This window comes from Xiphophorus hellerii, chromosome 19 (genome assembly GCF_003331165.1).
Source record: "Xiphophorus hellerii strain 12219 chromosome 19, Xiphophorus_hellerii-4.1, whole genome shotgun sequence".
In the NCBI taxonomy this organism is placed as follows: Eukaryota; Metazoa; Chordata; class Actinopteri; order Cyprinodontiformes; family Poeciliidae; genus Xiphophorus; species Xiphophorus hellerii.
Genome location: NC_045690.1, coordinates 11835271 through 11848251, shown reverse-complemented (window position 1 = coordinate 11848251; position 12981 = coordinate 11835271). Strand labels below are relative to the sequence as shown.

General features: G+C 39.1%; 1 protein-coding gene across 1 annotated transcript; it reads right to left on the bottom strand.

The window, feature by feature from the left end:
* Positions 1-1094: 1094 nt before the first annotated feature.
* Positions 1095-12228, bottom strand: LOC116709475 (synapse differentiation-inducing gene protein 1-like). The gene is made up of 4 exons (XM_032548018.1): positions 11729-12228; positions 8096-8586; positions 2833-2970; positions 1095-1861 (listed from the first exon to the last, which is right to left on the bottom strand). Exons 2-4 carry the CDS (start codon positions 8522-8524, stop codon positions 1703-1705), a joined length of 726 nt encoding a protein of 241 aa, XP_032403909.1. The 5' UTR covers positions 8525-8586; positions 11729-12228; the 3' UTR covers positions 1095-1702.
* Between the last annotated feature and the right edge of the window lie 753 nt (positions 12229-12981).

Below are 12981 nucleotides of genomic sequence, written 5' to 3'. Positions count from 1 at the left end.
ATTCAATATGTGTTTTGACCACCAAAGTTTCGCTACTCTTTTATATTTAATGTGCAATTTCCCTGGAGCTCAACTATATAAATGAAAACGAGTTCGTTCAGATTTCCCCTCCTGAAGTCTTCGACTTGGGTTTGGATTTGGTGACAGGAAACCCACAATAATATAGTTAATAAAAACCTTCAAGTTATTAAATTACAATTAGATTTATGAGAGTAAGATTAATTCAGTCAGATGGATGTTCACTCCATCTATAAACGTCTAAAAATTTCAATCATTAGCAAAGGATAGGAATTTTTATGACATGCAGGAGATATGGGGCATAACATATTCATCAAACCTTTCAGTAATCCATTGTGCCATTAAAAGTGAATGAAGGCCCTTTTATTTGGGGAAAGATCACTCCCCTCAGGACAGAAATGCTCCATCAAATAAGTTGATGATCGCTCAGAATGTCTTGATCTGAATTTTAAGTATCTTGTTCTTCTAAGAAAGAAAAGTAGTTCTAATAATTAACAAGAGTAAAATCCTCAACACAAAGGGAGAAATGGTACATCTCCGGATAAGGTTACAACTTTTATTACGCTGTAGGTTTACTCCACGCATGTACTCACACATGTTTGCATCTATCTAGTCATCATGGGCATAGATGCTGAGCACCCGACATGTTCTAACTGGAGGTTTTCCTTGAATAATCCCACTAATGCACCATCACAGGCTTTTTTAGCTGCCATGATACAGTGAGTTGAGGAGCCTCTCATCAAACTAAGACTTACTACAATTAAAGTCTAGGCATTTCAGGTTGTCTAAAAGCTGCTTAAATTGTGGTAGCACTTGAAATATCTTGGTGTCTGATGCAGCCACCCAGAGTAAAGTTTCATGCACAACTTTCTGCCTACTTTCTCTGCTAATTTTTTAAGTTTGATTATTGTAAAAGAAAAGTCCAAGAGCATCACAAAACCCTCTTAAAAGAATTGCTTAGATTTTGTTGAAAAATATAAGCTGGATTCATCTTTTAGGAACTCTCCCTTTTTCATTTCTAGGACGTAAACCTGCAGAGCTGCTCTAGTGAAAATAAGTGACGGTGAGACATGGAAGGTGTTTCATTATTCATGCCAAATGCATTTATTGACTAAATGTACAGCACACAACAGACACAAATTACCATCATGTCTTTTCTGTCTGGTGTCGTCTTCTCACTTTTTCTGTGATGTGATCCGTTTCTGGTCTATTCCCCAAGAAAAGAAAAACAATCCCATAAAATCTGACTTTATTACCATGTAACAATAAATCTATTTACATAGTTGCTAAGACACTGATAAACAGATGAAACACCTTTTCTAAAGTTCACATTAAGTTGTTGTGAAAGTCTAAGAGGATAAAGAGGGGTAGCTTTTTCTGAGTTCAGTTCTCAGACAGTTTTCTTTTTCAAACCGTGTTTATTGTTCTTATTCCTTTGGTGGAAATGCTGCATACCAGAAATAAAGACTCAGTTTGGATCAATATGTGGTTGAAGTAATGCTCCATCCACACATGGAGTATTTCCATCCTCTGCTCTCTCTGGTTTAGACATATTTCTCTATACAGTTTTCATTTTCTTCATCACACAGGTTTATTAGAGGCAATAGAGATCTGCCCAGCTTTTCCCCTCCTCTCATGCCGCCTCCTCCTACTAATCTCACCCCGCCAGCAGTTGGGCCCAGTGCTATACATGTCCAGGTTTGGACAGGTAGGCTATGAGGGCAACAACCACCCCCACGTACATCCCTGTTCCAACCGTAATGGACAGGGCGGCCAGGAACAGGGCTCTTCTGGAGCTCATCCCCGCTCTGGAGAAGTCTCCCTTAGCAATGGCCTTGCCTGTCTAAAAAAACAAAGCAGAGAGTGATATGAGCTGCTGTGTTACTCATCAGCACAGAGTGTATGAGTAGGTGTTAAGCCACAGTTAAAAGAGAAAAAACAAGAAATGCTCTCAGGGAGCCATTAGTTACCATGGCAATTAGGTCATTATGCCTCTGACAGTGACAAATGTGGTGTTTGGTTGTTTTGGTCATTGAGGGGAAAAAAGCAGGACCTCTATTTATTCTTCTGACGCATTACTCTTAGCTCTGGTATTTCTCTTTTTTTTCTCCCAATAACTGCAGAAGATGTTGCAAAGGACCAAATGCAGGAAACCCATACTTTATAACGTCAAAACTCCTAACTTTTCCAGACTCAAATTTCAGAAGTCAGTCTCTTTAAAAAGGAAGGAAGGAGGGGATTGAAGGGTAAATGGACAAATATACTTACAGACTGATGTCAGAGAAATGGATGGTGGAAGGACAGAGAGATGTACTGATACTTTTAGATGATTAGTCAAGTCCAAAAAAAGAAAAAAAAAGAACAAATTTCCTGTACTCCCAGAATACTTAAGTCAAATTTCATACTTTTAGGTGAAATGAAAGTGACTTTTTCTGATTTTCACACAGTATATGTTAAGAAACCTGAACATATACTGGGTTTGCTTTGGGTCCTTTTGAACAGAAAGATAATGAAAGCTAGACCAATCTAAGATATTGTTTATAACCAAAGAAGGGGGCCAAACTGACACATAAGCATAATATATGAAACTCACTGCTCATACCAAGCTCACAGGCAATAAAAAATCTGTATTAATTCTTTCTCTGCCTGGTGCATTTCTGAATTTATGTACTCAATCATCCAAAACAATTGCAAACAGGGTCACAGGGTGGTAAATGGGTTGCGGCAAACACTTGTTTGAGAGCTTGTGCTTGCTGACCTTAAGAGTGGTGCAATCAGAATTAATGACCCGCTCGAGGTCTCTGGACCCTTTACCTTGTGAGAGTAGTAAAAGGCAATGATGCCCAGTGGCCAGAAGCAGCAGAGCATAGAGAAGATGGCCAGGCCCAAGTAGTCCCGAGGGGGAAGCACGATGAAGTTGTCCTCACTTTCACTATCACTGGAGCTGTCACTCTGGAAAACAGCACATTTACAAGGTTCAATAAAAACAGTAATCAGATTTTATTATACTTTCAAGTTTACATTTTGAGTTGGCAAAAAAAAAGTAAAAAGAAAATGAGGCTTTGATCTTGACTGAAACACCTGCAAAATGTATGAGTAAGTTAGACTGACACGCAATAGTCAGATGTACTTTGAACTTCTTCAGAGTGATGCTTCTTGACAAGACACCCTCCCACTCTTGAGCTTCTCGCTCCTCCTCTCCTTCCTCAGGATGGGGTCTCTGTCCTTGTTTCCCAAAACCAGCCATGACAGTCTGAGTTCGGTCAGCTGAAACAGATTTGGTGCTTCTGTCAACACCCATGAGCAGGGTGACAGATAACTCGGGATTAACGGATTGTTCCATCATCACGAGGTGACAGAAGAAACAGCGAGACGACAGTGTCATTTATGTACTAAATTGCTTCTCCAGCCTGAGAGACCTCCACAATCCTTCCCTAATGTGCCAAACGTCTTACAAAACATGGCGTGTTTCCGCAGTCAGCAGATACTGTCCCTTGATGCTCAAATTCAAAGCCACTGGCTCTGAGCGGGCTAATGAATGAGGGATCTGACTGACATGAGCCCATCAGGCCTGCAGCAACAATAACAGTGTGACATGTGAGTGACCTTTAAGAGGGGGATGCTACACTTCTTACCGCTGTACCAGAGACTGAGAGGAGGGTTTTGTGAATAAATAGCCTCCATAAAGAGCAGGTTTCATTTGTTAGGCGTGTTGTCTGCCTTCAGGGATCGAATGAAATGGGAAGAAAAAAAAAGAGAAAAACAATAATCAATGCAAGAGGCAGAACTTCAAGCAACCGTTTTACAGGTAATTAAAGTCTGGAAAGCAAGAAGTGAAGAGGCATTGAGGCATGTAAAGTGAAGCTTGTCGTATATTTTCTCTTGTGTCTTCTGATTGAAACAGACAGCATCATTTTTGTAATCAGAGCAATTTACCAAAAAACCCTTTGCATGTGTAGCCCAATACATTTGAATATTTTAGAAATTTGTAAATATTATTTACAGTCTCGCTACATAAAGGAGACATTTCAAAATATTTCAGATAGGTTTTTTTTAGTTATTTCTTCCTTTTGTTAATGAAATCTCAAAATTCTGTTTTTCAGGATTTTACAAAACAGCAATAAAAATTATTTGTAATGCAGAATTCTGGTCATTTTATGGCCAACATGATCCCAGGGAAGACTGCTGCCCAACAACCAGTCACTCATACTCCACACAGGTAAATCTTAAAGATGATTTTTTGCATAGTGCTGTATCCAAGAATATAACTGGAAAGCTGGGTGAAAGAAAACAATCTTTTCAAAAAGATGAAAATACACAAGAGCAAGACAAAAAATAATTATCAACACAGAAATGTTGGCTTATTGAAAAATATATATCATACGAGCGAGATGTGTGGTCGGTATTTTGCTTTCAGCCGATGAAGCTGTGGGTTGGTTGTTATAGAATGCCGAGGTTGCTATTAGTGGTCTTCTTTTTTAGAATATCCAGTTTGGTGACCAATCAAGTGCAGTGATGTCATGATCACTATACCAGATACTGGTACTTTTGGCAGTGTTGGTTGGTTCCAGGGTTTCTGTGAGAGGAACATTTTAATTTTGATGAAGCTTGTTCTCTTACATTTAACGACAGATGGCTGATCTTTCTTTGGACTAACACGAGCAGCTGGCCTGACTCCCCAAATGATCACTGACTGTGAAAATCTAACACTGGACCTTAAGCAACTTGGATTCCGTGCCTTTGCTTCATAATACTCTCAAGGATTGGGGTTGCTTGTGCACCTTTCCTTGAACCACATGTTTTTCTTGCATTCAACTTTCCATATATATTCATAGATTCATCACTCTGTAAACTTAATATTAATTATTAATATTACTGATGTTTATAAAGCCTTCTATTGGTTTTAGATAATTTTCTATTTTTTTATAACCAGATTTCAGAGTTTTCATTAGTTGTAAGATTTAATCAACATTTACAAGAGATATATAAACTCTTAATATATCCCTTTCTCATTACTGAGATGCACCTGTATATTGAGAAAATGATGAGATGGAAGCACATGATTAACAAACAAATAACAAGCTTTGCCAAGATAAAATTAAGAAATTCCCTGTTATTTGATTTATGAACACAGCCCACCTGGATAGCCAGGTGTATCCATCAGAACAGCAGCTGGTCATAACCGCATAAATAAACTACAAGCGGGTGTAATCTCCCGTTATCTCTGTGGCAACACTTGATAACAGTCCAGAGTGACCAGAGTGTTCAGTCGAACTGACAGTCTCTTTGATGCTGACTCCTGTCGGCTGGGTTTGCTGCTCCTCCCCAGTCTGCTCTGTCTGGATAACTGATGGAGGCTCCACCGAGACACACTGCCTGTAACAACCCTGTCACAGCTCTCTCCGGGGCCTCGTTAGCCTCAGGAGGGGACAGTCGCCTCAACACACAGAGACCCTGCTGGCTGGGGCAGTCACAGCGGCATCGTGGAAGAGGTCTTGCTACGGTGGTACCTGTAATTTATTTCTTCCCTGTCACACACATGTCAGACATCTGCCAGTTAAGTTTTCCCTTTTGTTATAGAGTACGGCTTCACCTCCAGGTAAATAAAAATGTACATATGAACAGTTTTCATTTTATTTCCTATTTTTATTCTCAGAGCTTTGAAACTCTTCCAGTTTGCTGCTGTTTCTCAACAAGGTGCAGCTCTGCATATGTCTGCTTTCATGATTTATAAAACACATAAATCACAGGTGCACAAGCAGAGAGGCGAGTAAAGAAACACAGCTGCTCGTAATGCAGCTAGAAATCCAGCATTTCATCAAACATCTATTCATCAGATTTATTTGCCCTTTTTGAATTGAAATAGAAAAACTTCAGCTGGAGGCTCACCTGCTACGAGGGCCATGCATCAGCCGAGTCCCGCCTAATTCCCTCAAAGCAGGACATTACTTATAGCATTAATGGAGCTTGCTGCAGTGTCTCTATCCATCTGCCAGGCCTCCGAGTGACAGGAGCTGGCGCGATCATCAGCTCGGTTAGGGTGCTATACTTCTTCCTCTGCCAGCTCAGAGCCCTGGGTATTTCATAAGTGTCCTTGCTTAAAATTAGATTTTCTACACTTCTGAAAAGAGTTTCTCTCCATGCTCCTTTTTCTCTTCTCTCTCTTTTCTTTTAAAACCGTTATAGCCTTTAGACAAAAAAAAAAGTCTGGACTAATAAGGTCAGATATGAAATTTTCTTTGAAATTAATAAAACAAAAGCAGACTTATATACCGCATAAATTTTTTAGGACCCTAAGTAGACCATTTGTACGTAGACCATTTGGAGAGAAATTTTAATCACATTAAATCACGCCGGCACTCCATAAGAATAGCAAACTGAATAGGTATTACTGCAGTCTGTGCACCATGACTCATGTTCTTTTACAAGATGTCATTCAGTGCTGGATAAACGGTCATCTTTAATCACTGAGAACAAATCAGCATCATAACCAGCCTGTCAAACACTCAAAAACATATGTAGTAATAAGATATATACCGAAAACTAACACTGCATCATCAGTGTGACAAAGTGGTGGCAGCATCATGCTGTGGGGACGCTATCCTTGAGCAGAGACAGGAAAGTCAGTCAGAGTTAATAGGTGATAAATACTAAGTAAAAACAGTTTATGGCTGCGAGACTTCAGATCAAGGCAGAGGTTCACATGTCTAAATTTATAGTCAGCACTACAATAATCAAAGCATATTCATATGTTAGAATCACAAAAGTCAAAGTCCAGATCTTAACCGGGAAAATATGATAAGACTTGAAAGTTCATGCCCACAAACAATTTCCACCCAACATGATTGAACTGGGCAAAACTTAATTCCGTGTCCAAGCAAAGAGAGAAATACTACAAAGATTTGTAGTTGTAATTCAAGTAAAAGGTGACTTTTACTGCCTCAGGGAAAATTGACAAAAATCCACACTTTCAGTTTTTTGTTTGTTAAAAAATATATTTAAAACCATGTATGCTTGTATACTGCTGGTGGTACTACTGCCTTAAAGCAAGAAGATATCCCATTGTCTCCCAGCATGTCTGATCCTTCCACTTCGCAATTATACACTACTTTTCTTGGTTTTTCACATAAAAATCTCTGTAAGAGACATTAAAGTTTGTGGTTATGATGTAAGACAATGTGAAAAATATAAAAGTTTAGGACAGCTGTTATACTTTATTAGTTTAAATGATTGAATGTGAGAGAAAGTTATGAAGGCAAGTAGCAGGTGAGATCTCAACCTATTAACTTTGACAATCTAAAATATCTATAATAAATATCCCGTGGGAAAGAAAACACTTTTCACTTTCAAATACAAAGATTTACTCTAGTTTAAAAAAGTAGAACCTTAGGCAGTGGTTTTGTTGATCAGCGTACTCTCTAAGGTACTTGCCTCAGTTTGGATTTTAAAGCCAGGCACCATCTTCACTTCTAAAATTTGAAGTAAAACTTTTGGTTTTGGTTATAAAAAATGCAAACCTGGGGGAGCATGATTCATCACGTTAGTCATTATAGTTATCCTGGACTGCTGGGCTGCCACTGGGTCTTTTTCCTCATTCAGCCATACTGTCTTTAGTTTGTATATAAATTGTGCTGGCAGTAACTTTGTTGATATTCCTCTTTTTATATGCCTCGCTATTCCAAATCAAAACGCTTTTAGGCAATTTTTTTTCTCTGCCCCTGACTCAGATGTCTATCCGACTTGAATTTGGTCCTGCTTCTTCTCCCTTTCTGTTTCAAGTGTGGTTTTAAATTTTATAAGCTAGAGTTATAGAATGGGTCCTACTGAACTGAAAAGTTTTTAACTACACTCGAATGAACTCGACTTTTGACTTTGAGCAGAAATGAGTTTGATTGTAACTTGACTGAACTGGGTTGCATTTACAGTAGGTGGATTTAAATGTTTCATTTTTTAATTTTTGTGTTTTTTGATTAATTTAGATTGTGGTAAATACTGAAATAATAACCAAATCAAGCTAATACATGAGGAAAACCTTCGTAAAGATGCAAAGAGGATTTTCTTTGGTGTAATCCCAGACCTCATATTCAGGACACTGCTCCTCTTCCACCTCGTATGACACCGTCTGGATCTTCAGGTCCTTCTCTCCCTGCAGGGTGATGTCCACAGTGTTTTCTGAGGAAACTCCATATGAAACAGTATCTTTACTCTCTGTGAAAGTGGTCTCAAAGCTCTCGTTTTTAGAGTCCTTGCTGTGAAGGCTGACGTCGTCCTTGAACAGGATGAAGTTGGGCCTGTAAAAAGCCTCCACAGCCAGATGGAGAGAGGTGGCGTCCAAGAATTGGGGCGTCTTGTGCTTCCCGCTGGTCCCAGTGTAGTAATAATCGATCAGGCTGTCCTGGTATGGCTGATTTGAGTAGTCACACTGGTAGCCCTGGTAGTCGTTCTGAACCGCATGCATGCTGGTTTTGTCCAGCAGGGGGTTTTGAAGCTCGCTGAGGCTCTCCATGATTGATGGGCTGCTTTAAAATCTCAACTTTGGAGTCCAAATAATCTCTGTCAGTGTTGTAGCTGTGAAAAGAAAAACAAAACAAACATATCAAGCAAATATAGTTTCTAAGAAAAACAGTAGCTTTTCACTGTGACATTCTTTTCAAATTAGGCGCAGCATTGCAGGGTAGTTCAATCCACACATTCTGGTTTAGGTATTTTAAAGGAATTCAGTGCAGGAAATGTTTCATTTTATTGGCAACTGACATTCCTCTCACAAGCTTGCAGCAGACAGAGCCATGAAATCACCATCTGCTGTATGTTCTACTGTTGCATCACTTGCCCACAGTTTCATACAAACATGTCAGAAAAATATATCCTTCAAATGTGTCGTGCTTGGTTTTACTGAAAACGGGGGGAAGTGAGGCAAGTGCTTCTGAATTTGATCTCGTGATTCAATTTATCTTTCTGATATTCTCATAATCCCATGGGTTAAATGAGGAAAAAAATGGTTAAAGGGACAATTCAGGATTTTTTTCTGTTCTGTTAAAAGAAGCTAAATCTCTCTTGGCAGCCTAATGTAGCATAAATTCTTATTAGTTCGTTCAAAAAGCTGGACTTAACTGCTATACCAAAGAGGACCTCTACTATCTTAAAACAACTCCAACAATCATCATCTTGTTTGCAGTGCGAGGTTAATTACACAGAAACCACAGATTATTTACAAGGCAAATTGAGGTAGGAGGCAATTATCTTTCTGTTGAAGCAACATAACCTGTTTACTGTCAGATGTCTGAGAAAATGATCTTTGGTTTAATAAAACTGTTCAAATTGTTCAGAACACTTGTACAAAAAACTCAGATATCGAACCAGAAAAAAACCCCCAAACAAATACTGTCTTTCTGTTCCCATAATAAAAATAGGCCTAGCAGAGACCTAGCCAACATGTGCACATCACACTTGCAAAGTCTGCACTACTTGGCGTGATATAAAGGTAGTTTGCACTTTAAAGTCTCATCTCACTGCTGTTTCACTTGTGAGTTCAACTTCCAATCAAACTTCATCCTCACTCTGTACAGTTACTGGCTGTGAAACATTTCTGACCAAATGGTGTTTCTAGGGAATGTCAGTTACAGTTTTGTTGAATAAAATTTTTTACAATAAATACAGTAGCAGCACTTTCTTGTCAGATTACAAGAAATAAGTTTCTGAGTACTGAAACACATTGTTGCAAATATGCTAATGGAGAATAAGCAATTTCAGAGCACATTTGTGATTTTTACATAACTTTACAGTTACTTTATCAGGAAATATTCTTCTGTTCTGGAAGATTATTGATGATGCAGCCTTCAACCTCTACCTCCCATATAAATGATTCAGTCCACTGCAGACAGGGAGATAAGTAAAAGATTCTTACTGTGGTGTTTATATAAACCACTGTGAAGTCTTTAGGTGTGTTTTAAAACAGCAGAACTCCATTTTCAGTCTCGTCCCTTCCCGTCTCACACTGGCTGTTAGACTATTGGAGACACCAAAAGATAATCTGCTGCATGCAATACAGTAAACAGATTCTGCCTTCACATGGTGCTGTTAAACTCATGGTAATAGACTTACTCTGAGTTTAATGACGCCATGTGAATGTGAAATCTGTTTTGCAAAACACTCTCCAGTTGATGCCAGCTAGTGAATACGTCTAAGCTATAGTTATGAGTCCAGAATAGGAAAGTCTGTGCTTTAAGCTTAACATTTTTATTTATGTTTAAAACTCTGATTTTGTATTATGAAAGGAAGTAGTTATTGAATTATGTTAACACATTCAGCAATGGAGGAGTTTCTGACCCCGACTTTCAAATTGTCTATATAGGATTATTTTAAGGATTTCAAGTGAAAATGGCTAAGGACAAGACAGAAAAAAATAAAATCATTGTGAGAATACCTCAAGTGACTAACCGTTAGCTGCTAATGAGGCTTCTGAGCTTTCCATTGGTGTTAAATGAAAGTGGTATTGTAACGTATTAGTCATTCTGGATCATATTAGTGAAAACAAAAAAGGAGCATTTTCTTATAATTTTTGAGGAAAACATAGACCCAGATGAATTTAACTTGCTTTGATAAGTGCAATATAAAAACTTGCTAATCTTGGATAATTCTAAGATCATTATAGATTATATGTCTCAGATTTGTGAAACATTTAATCTATTTCTGGAAACCACAAACTGAGGATTAAAATTCAAATCATGCCACGTAACCCAATCCTGGGCAACTCTAACAAAAAAAAGCCTTAAATGCTGAACTAAAAACAGAATTACATCTAGAGAACAAAACAAAAAGAGTGAGAAAAGGCAGTCACTAAGGCAACAAGTCTGTCAGTAAGATGGTGGGCATTCTGGGCATGTCCTGATTTGAGTACGCAAATGTTGTGTTTTGTGTAGCAAATGCAGCGCCAATGCGCCAGATCGTCCTAAATCTAGCAAATCCATCTCTCATGGTCTGATTAATAATAAAATTAGATCACATCCAGTGAGGCGGCTGCACTGAATTATCAGAAAACTAGAAAAGAAGGTCCCTCTGACAAAACAGAAAACTGTACAAGGTTTGGTTGATGAGACAGACGTAGAGGGGCGGAGATGACCTGCAGATCTGCAGGAGACCTTTGAAACCTCTGACCCCAAGAAAGCCAAAGCTCAGGCTGCCACACTGGATTTCACAGCTGTTTGCTGTGGAGATGCATGACTAATGTAAACTGAATCTGAGCCTACAGTCACACAAACACAAACACACACAAGCCTCAGAATCAATATCTACAACAATGTGTCCATCCTCACACGCCTCTGAGGATGAGCCACAGTCCAGATAAGGGATTCCATTACACACTGCATTAGACAAGGAAAACCACATCACACATCCAGGAATAAGTGCACTTGAGTGAGAGCTCCGACTTCAGAATTACTGATGATGCCTGTTTTTGTTTGACCACAGCAGTTTTCCTCCTCTCCTCGAAATGCACGCAACTATAAATATCCACTTCCCCACAATTACGTGACATCGCGTAGCTTCACTTAAAAGTGCTGAACTGAATGTATTGAGCAAAAATTAAATATGTTCAAATTTTCTTTATTAATTTTTTGTGCAGATTCATGTCTTTCTGTAAAAATCACATACACCTAAAAGCATAGGAACATTATTGTTATACCAAACATGCCCGATTGTATCGTTATCTTACCTGTCTGAGAAAATCCCACCGCTGATTTTCTCAGCATCGTTCTTCGGCGCAGCTGAACCGATGGAGAGGGATGGACGAACCCACCATCCTCTACTTCAGATTACGGTCACTTTTGAAGGAAATGATCGTTCCGGTGCTATACATCCGTGCGGACGAGGAGGCTTTTCCGTGGAGTTGGCGCGCGGTGTCCTGCATGTCATGGCACCACTGTTGCGTCTGGTTGGTAGATTTTACGCACGGACTATCTGTCTGAGCTCCAAACAACTCCGACGGAGGGCGATCCGACTCCGGCTAAGTGACCGGCTGTGGGCGGCGCGGTGTAAACTCTACTGTCGACTTCACGTTTCCAAACTTGCTCGCTTGGGCGTCTTCCTCGGTTTATGCGTCTGGCATGCCTGCTGGGGGATTTTTACGCACCCCCGCGCCCAATGGTTCCGGTTGCATAAGCTGAAAGTCCTTTATTGGCTCCTGAGATAGCCACTTGTGCCTGTTTTTGATCATATGAGCCACTTGTGCTGATTTCTTTCACAATCTGCTTGAGTGTTATTCATCCCCACTGAGAACGCCCACTATGTGAAAGCCACACAAAACATAAACCTCCATCACTCCTCTGCATTCTTCTCTTTCTTCACATGTAAGACTTCTTTGGAACTGATTCTAAACATAGTGAAGCATTAAGCCATTGTTGCAGTAATTGCATATTTGTATGTGATTAAAGTTTTCAAAACAGCGTGTTCATTTATTGTGAGGCTGCCACTATGAATGTACTCTTTTCCCTTGAGCTTTAATAACATGCAACAATTTATCATGGTGAACACTATTTACATAACATACAGTGCTATACACATACATACATACAAACATGTTTATGTTCCTTGAATGTCTTAACATTTGTAACCACTAACTTCAATTAGTGCATAACTGTTAAACTAAAGGAAGGTGTAGCTCAAGCATCGCCTGGTTGTGCCCCAAAATCAATAAAGCCCTGTTCCGTCAGTAAATCTTATTATTGATGACGACCAGAAACAATATTTTTGTCCTAAAAATGATTCTGATATGTGGGAGTGCCTCATAAACAATTAAATGTCATTGATTTTCCTCTAACTTTTAGAGTTTGTAATAAGACAGAAAGGTAACATACTTTATATATTGGACGGTGAACCTCTGTGAACATAATTTCTTTTATGTATTGCTACAAATTCTTGATTGGATTTAGACCATACAATAGCAAACCCACAGCATGAAGTTTCACT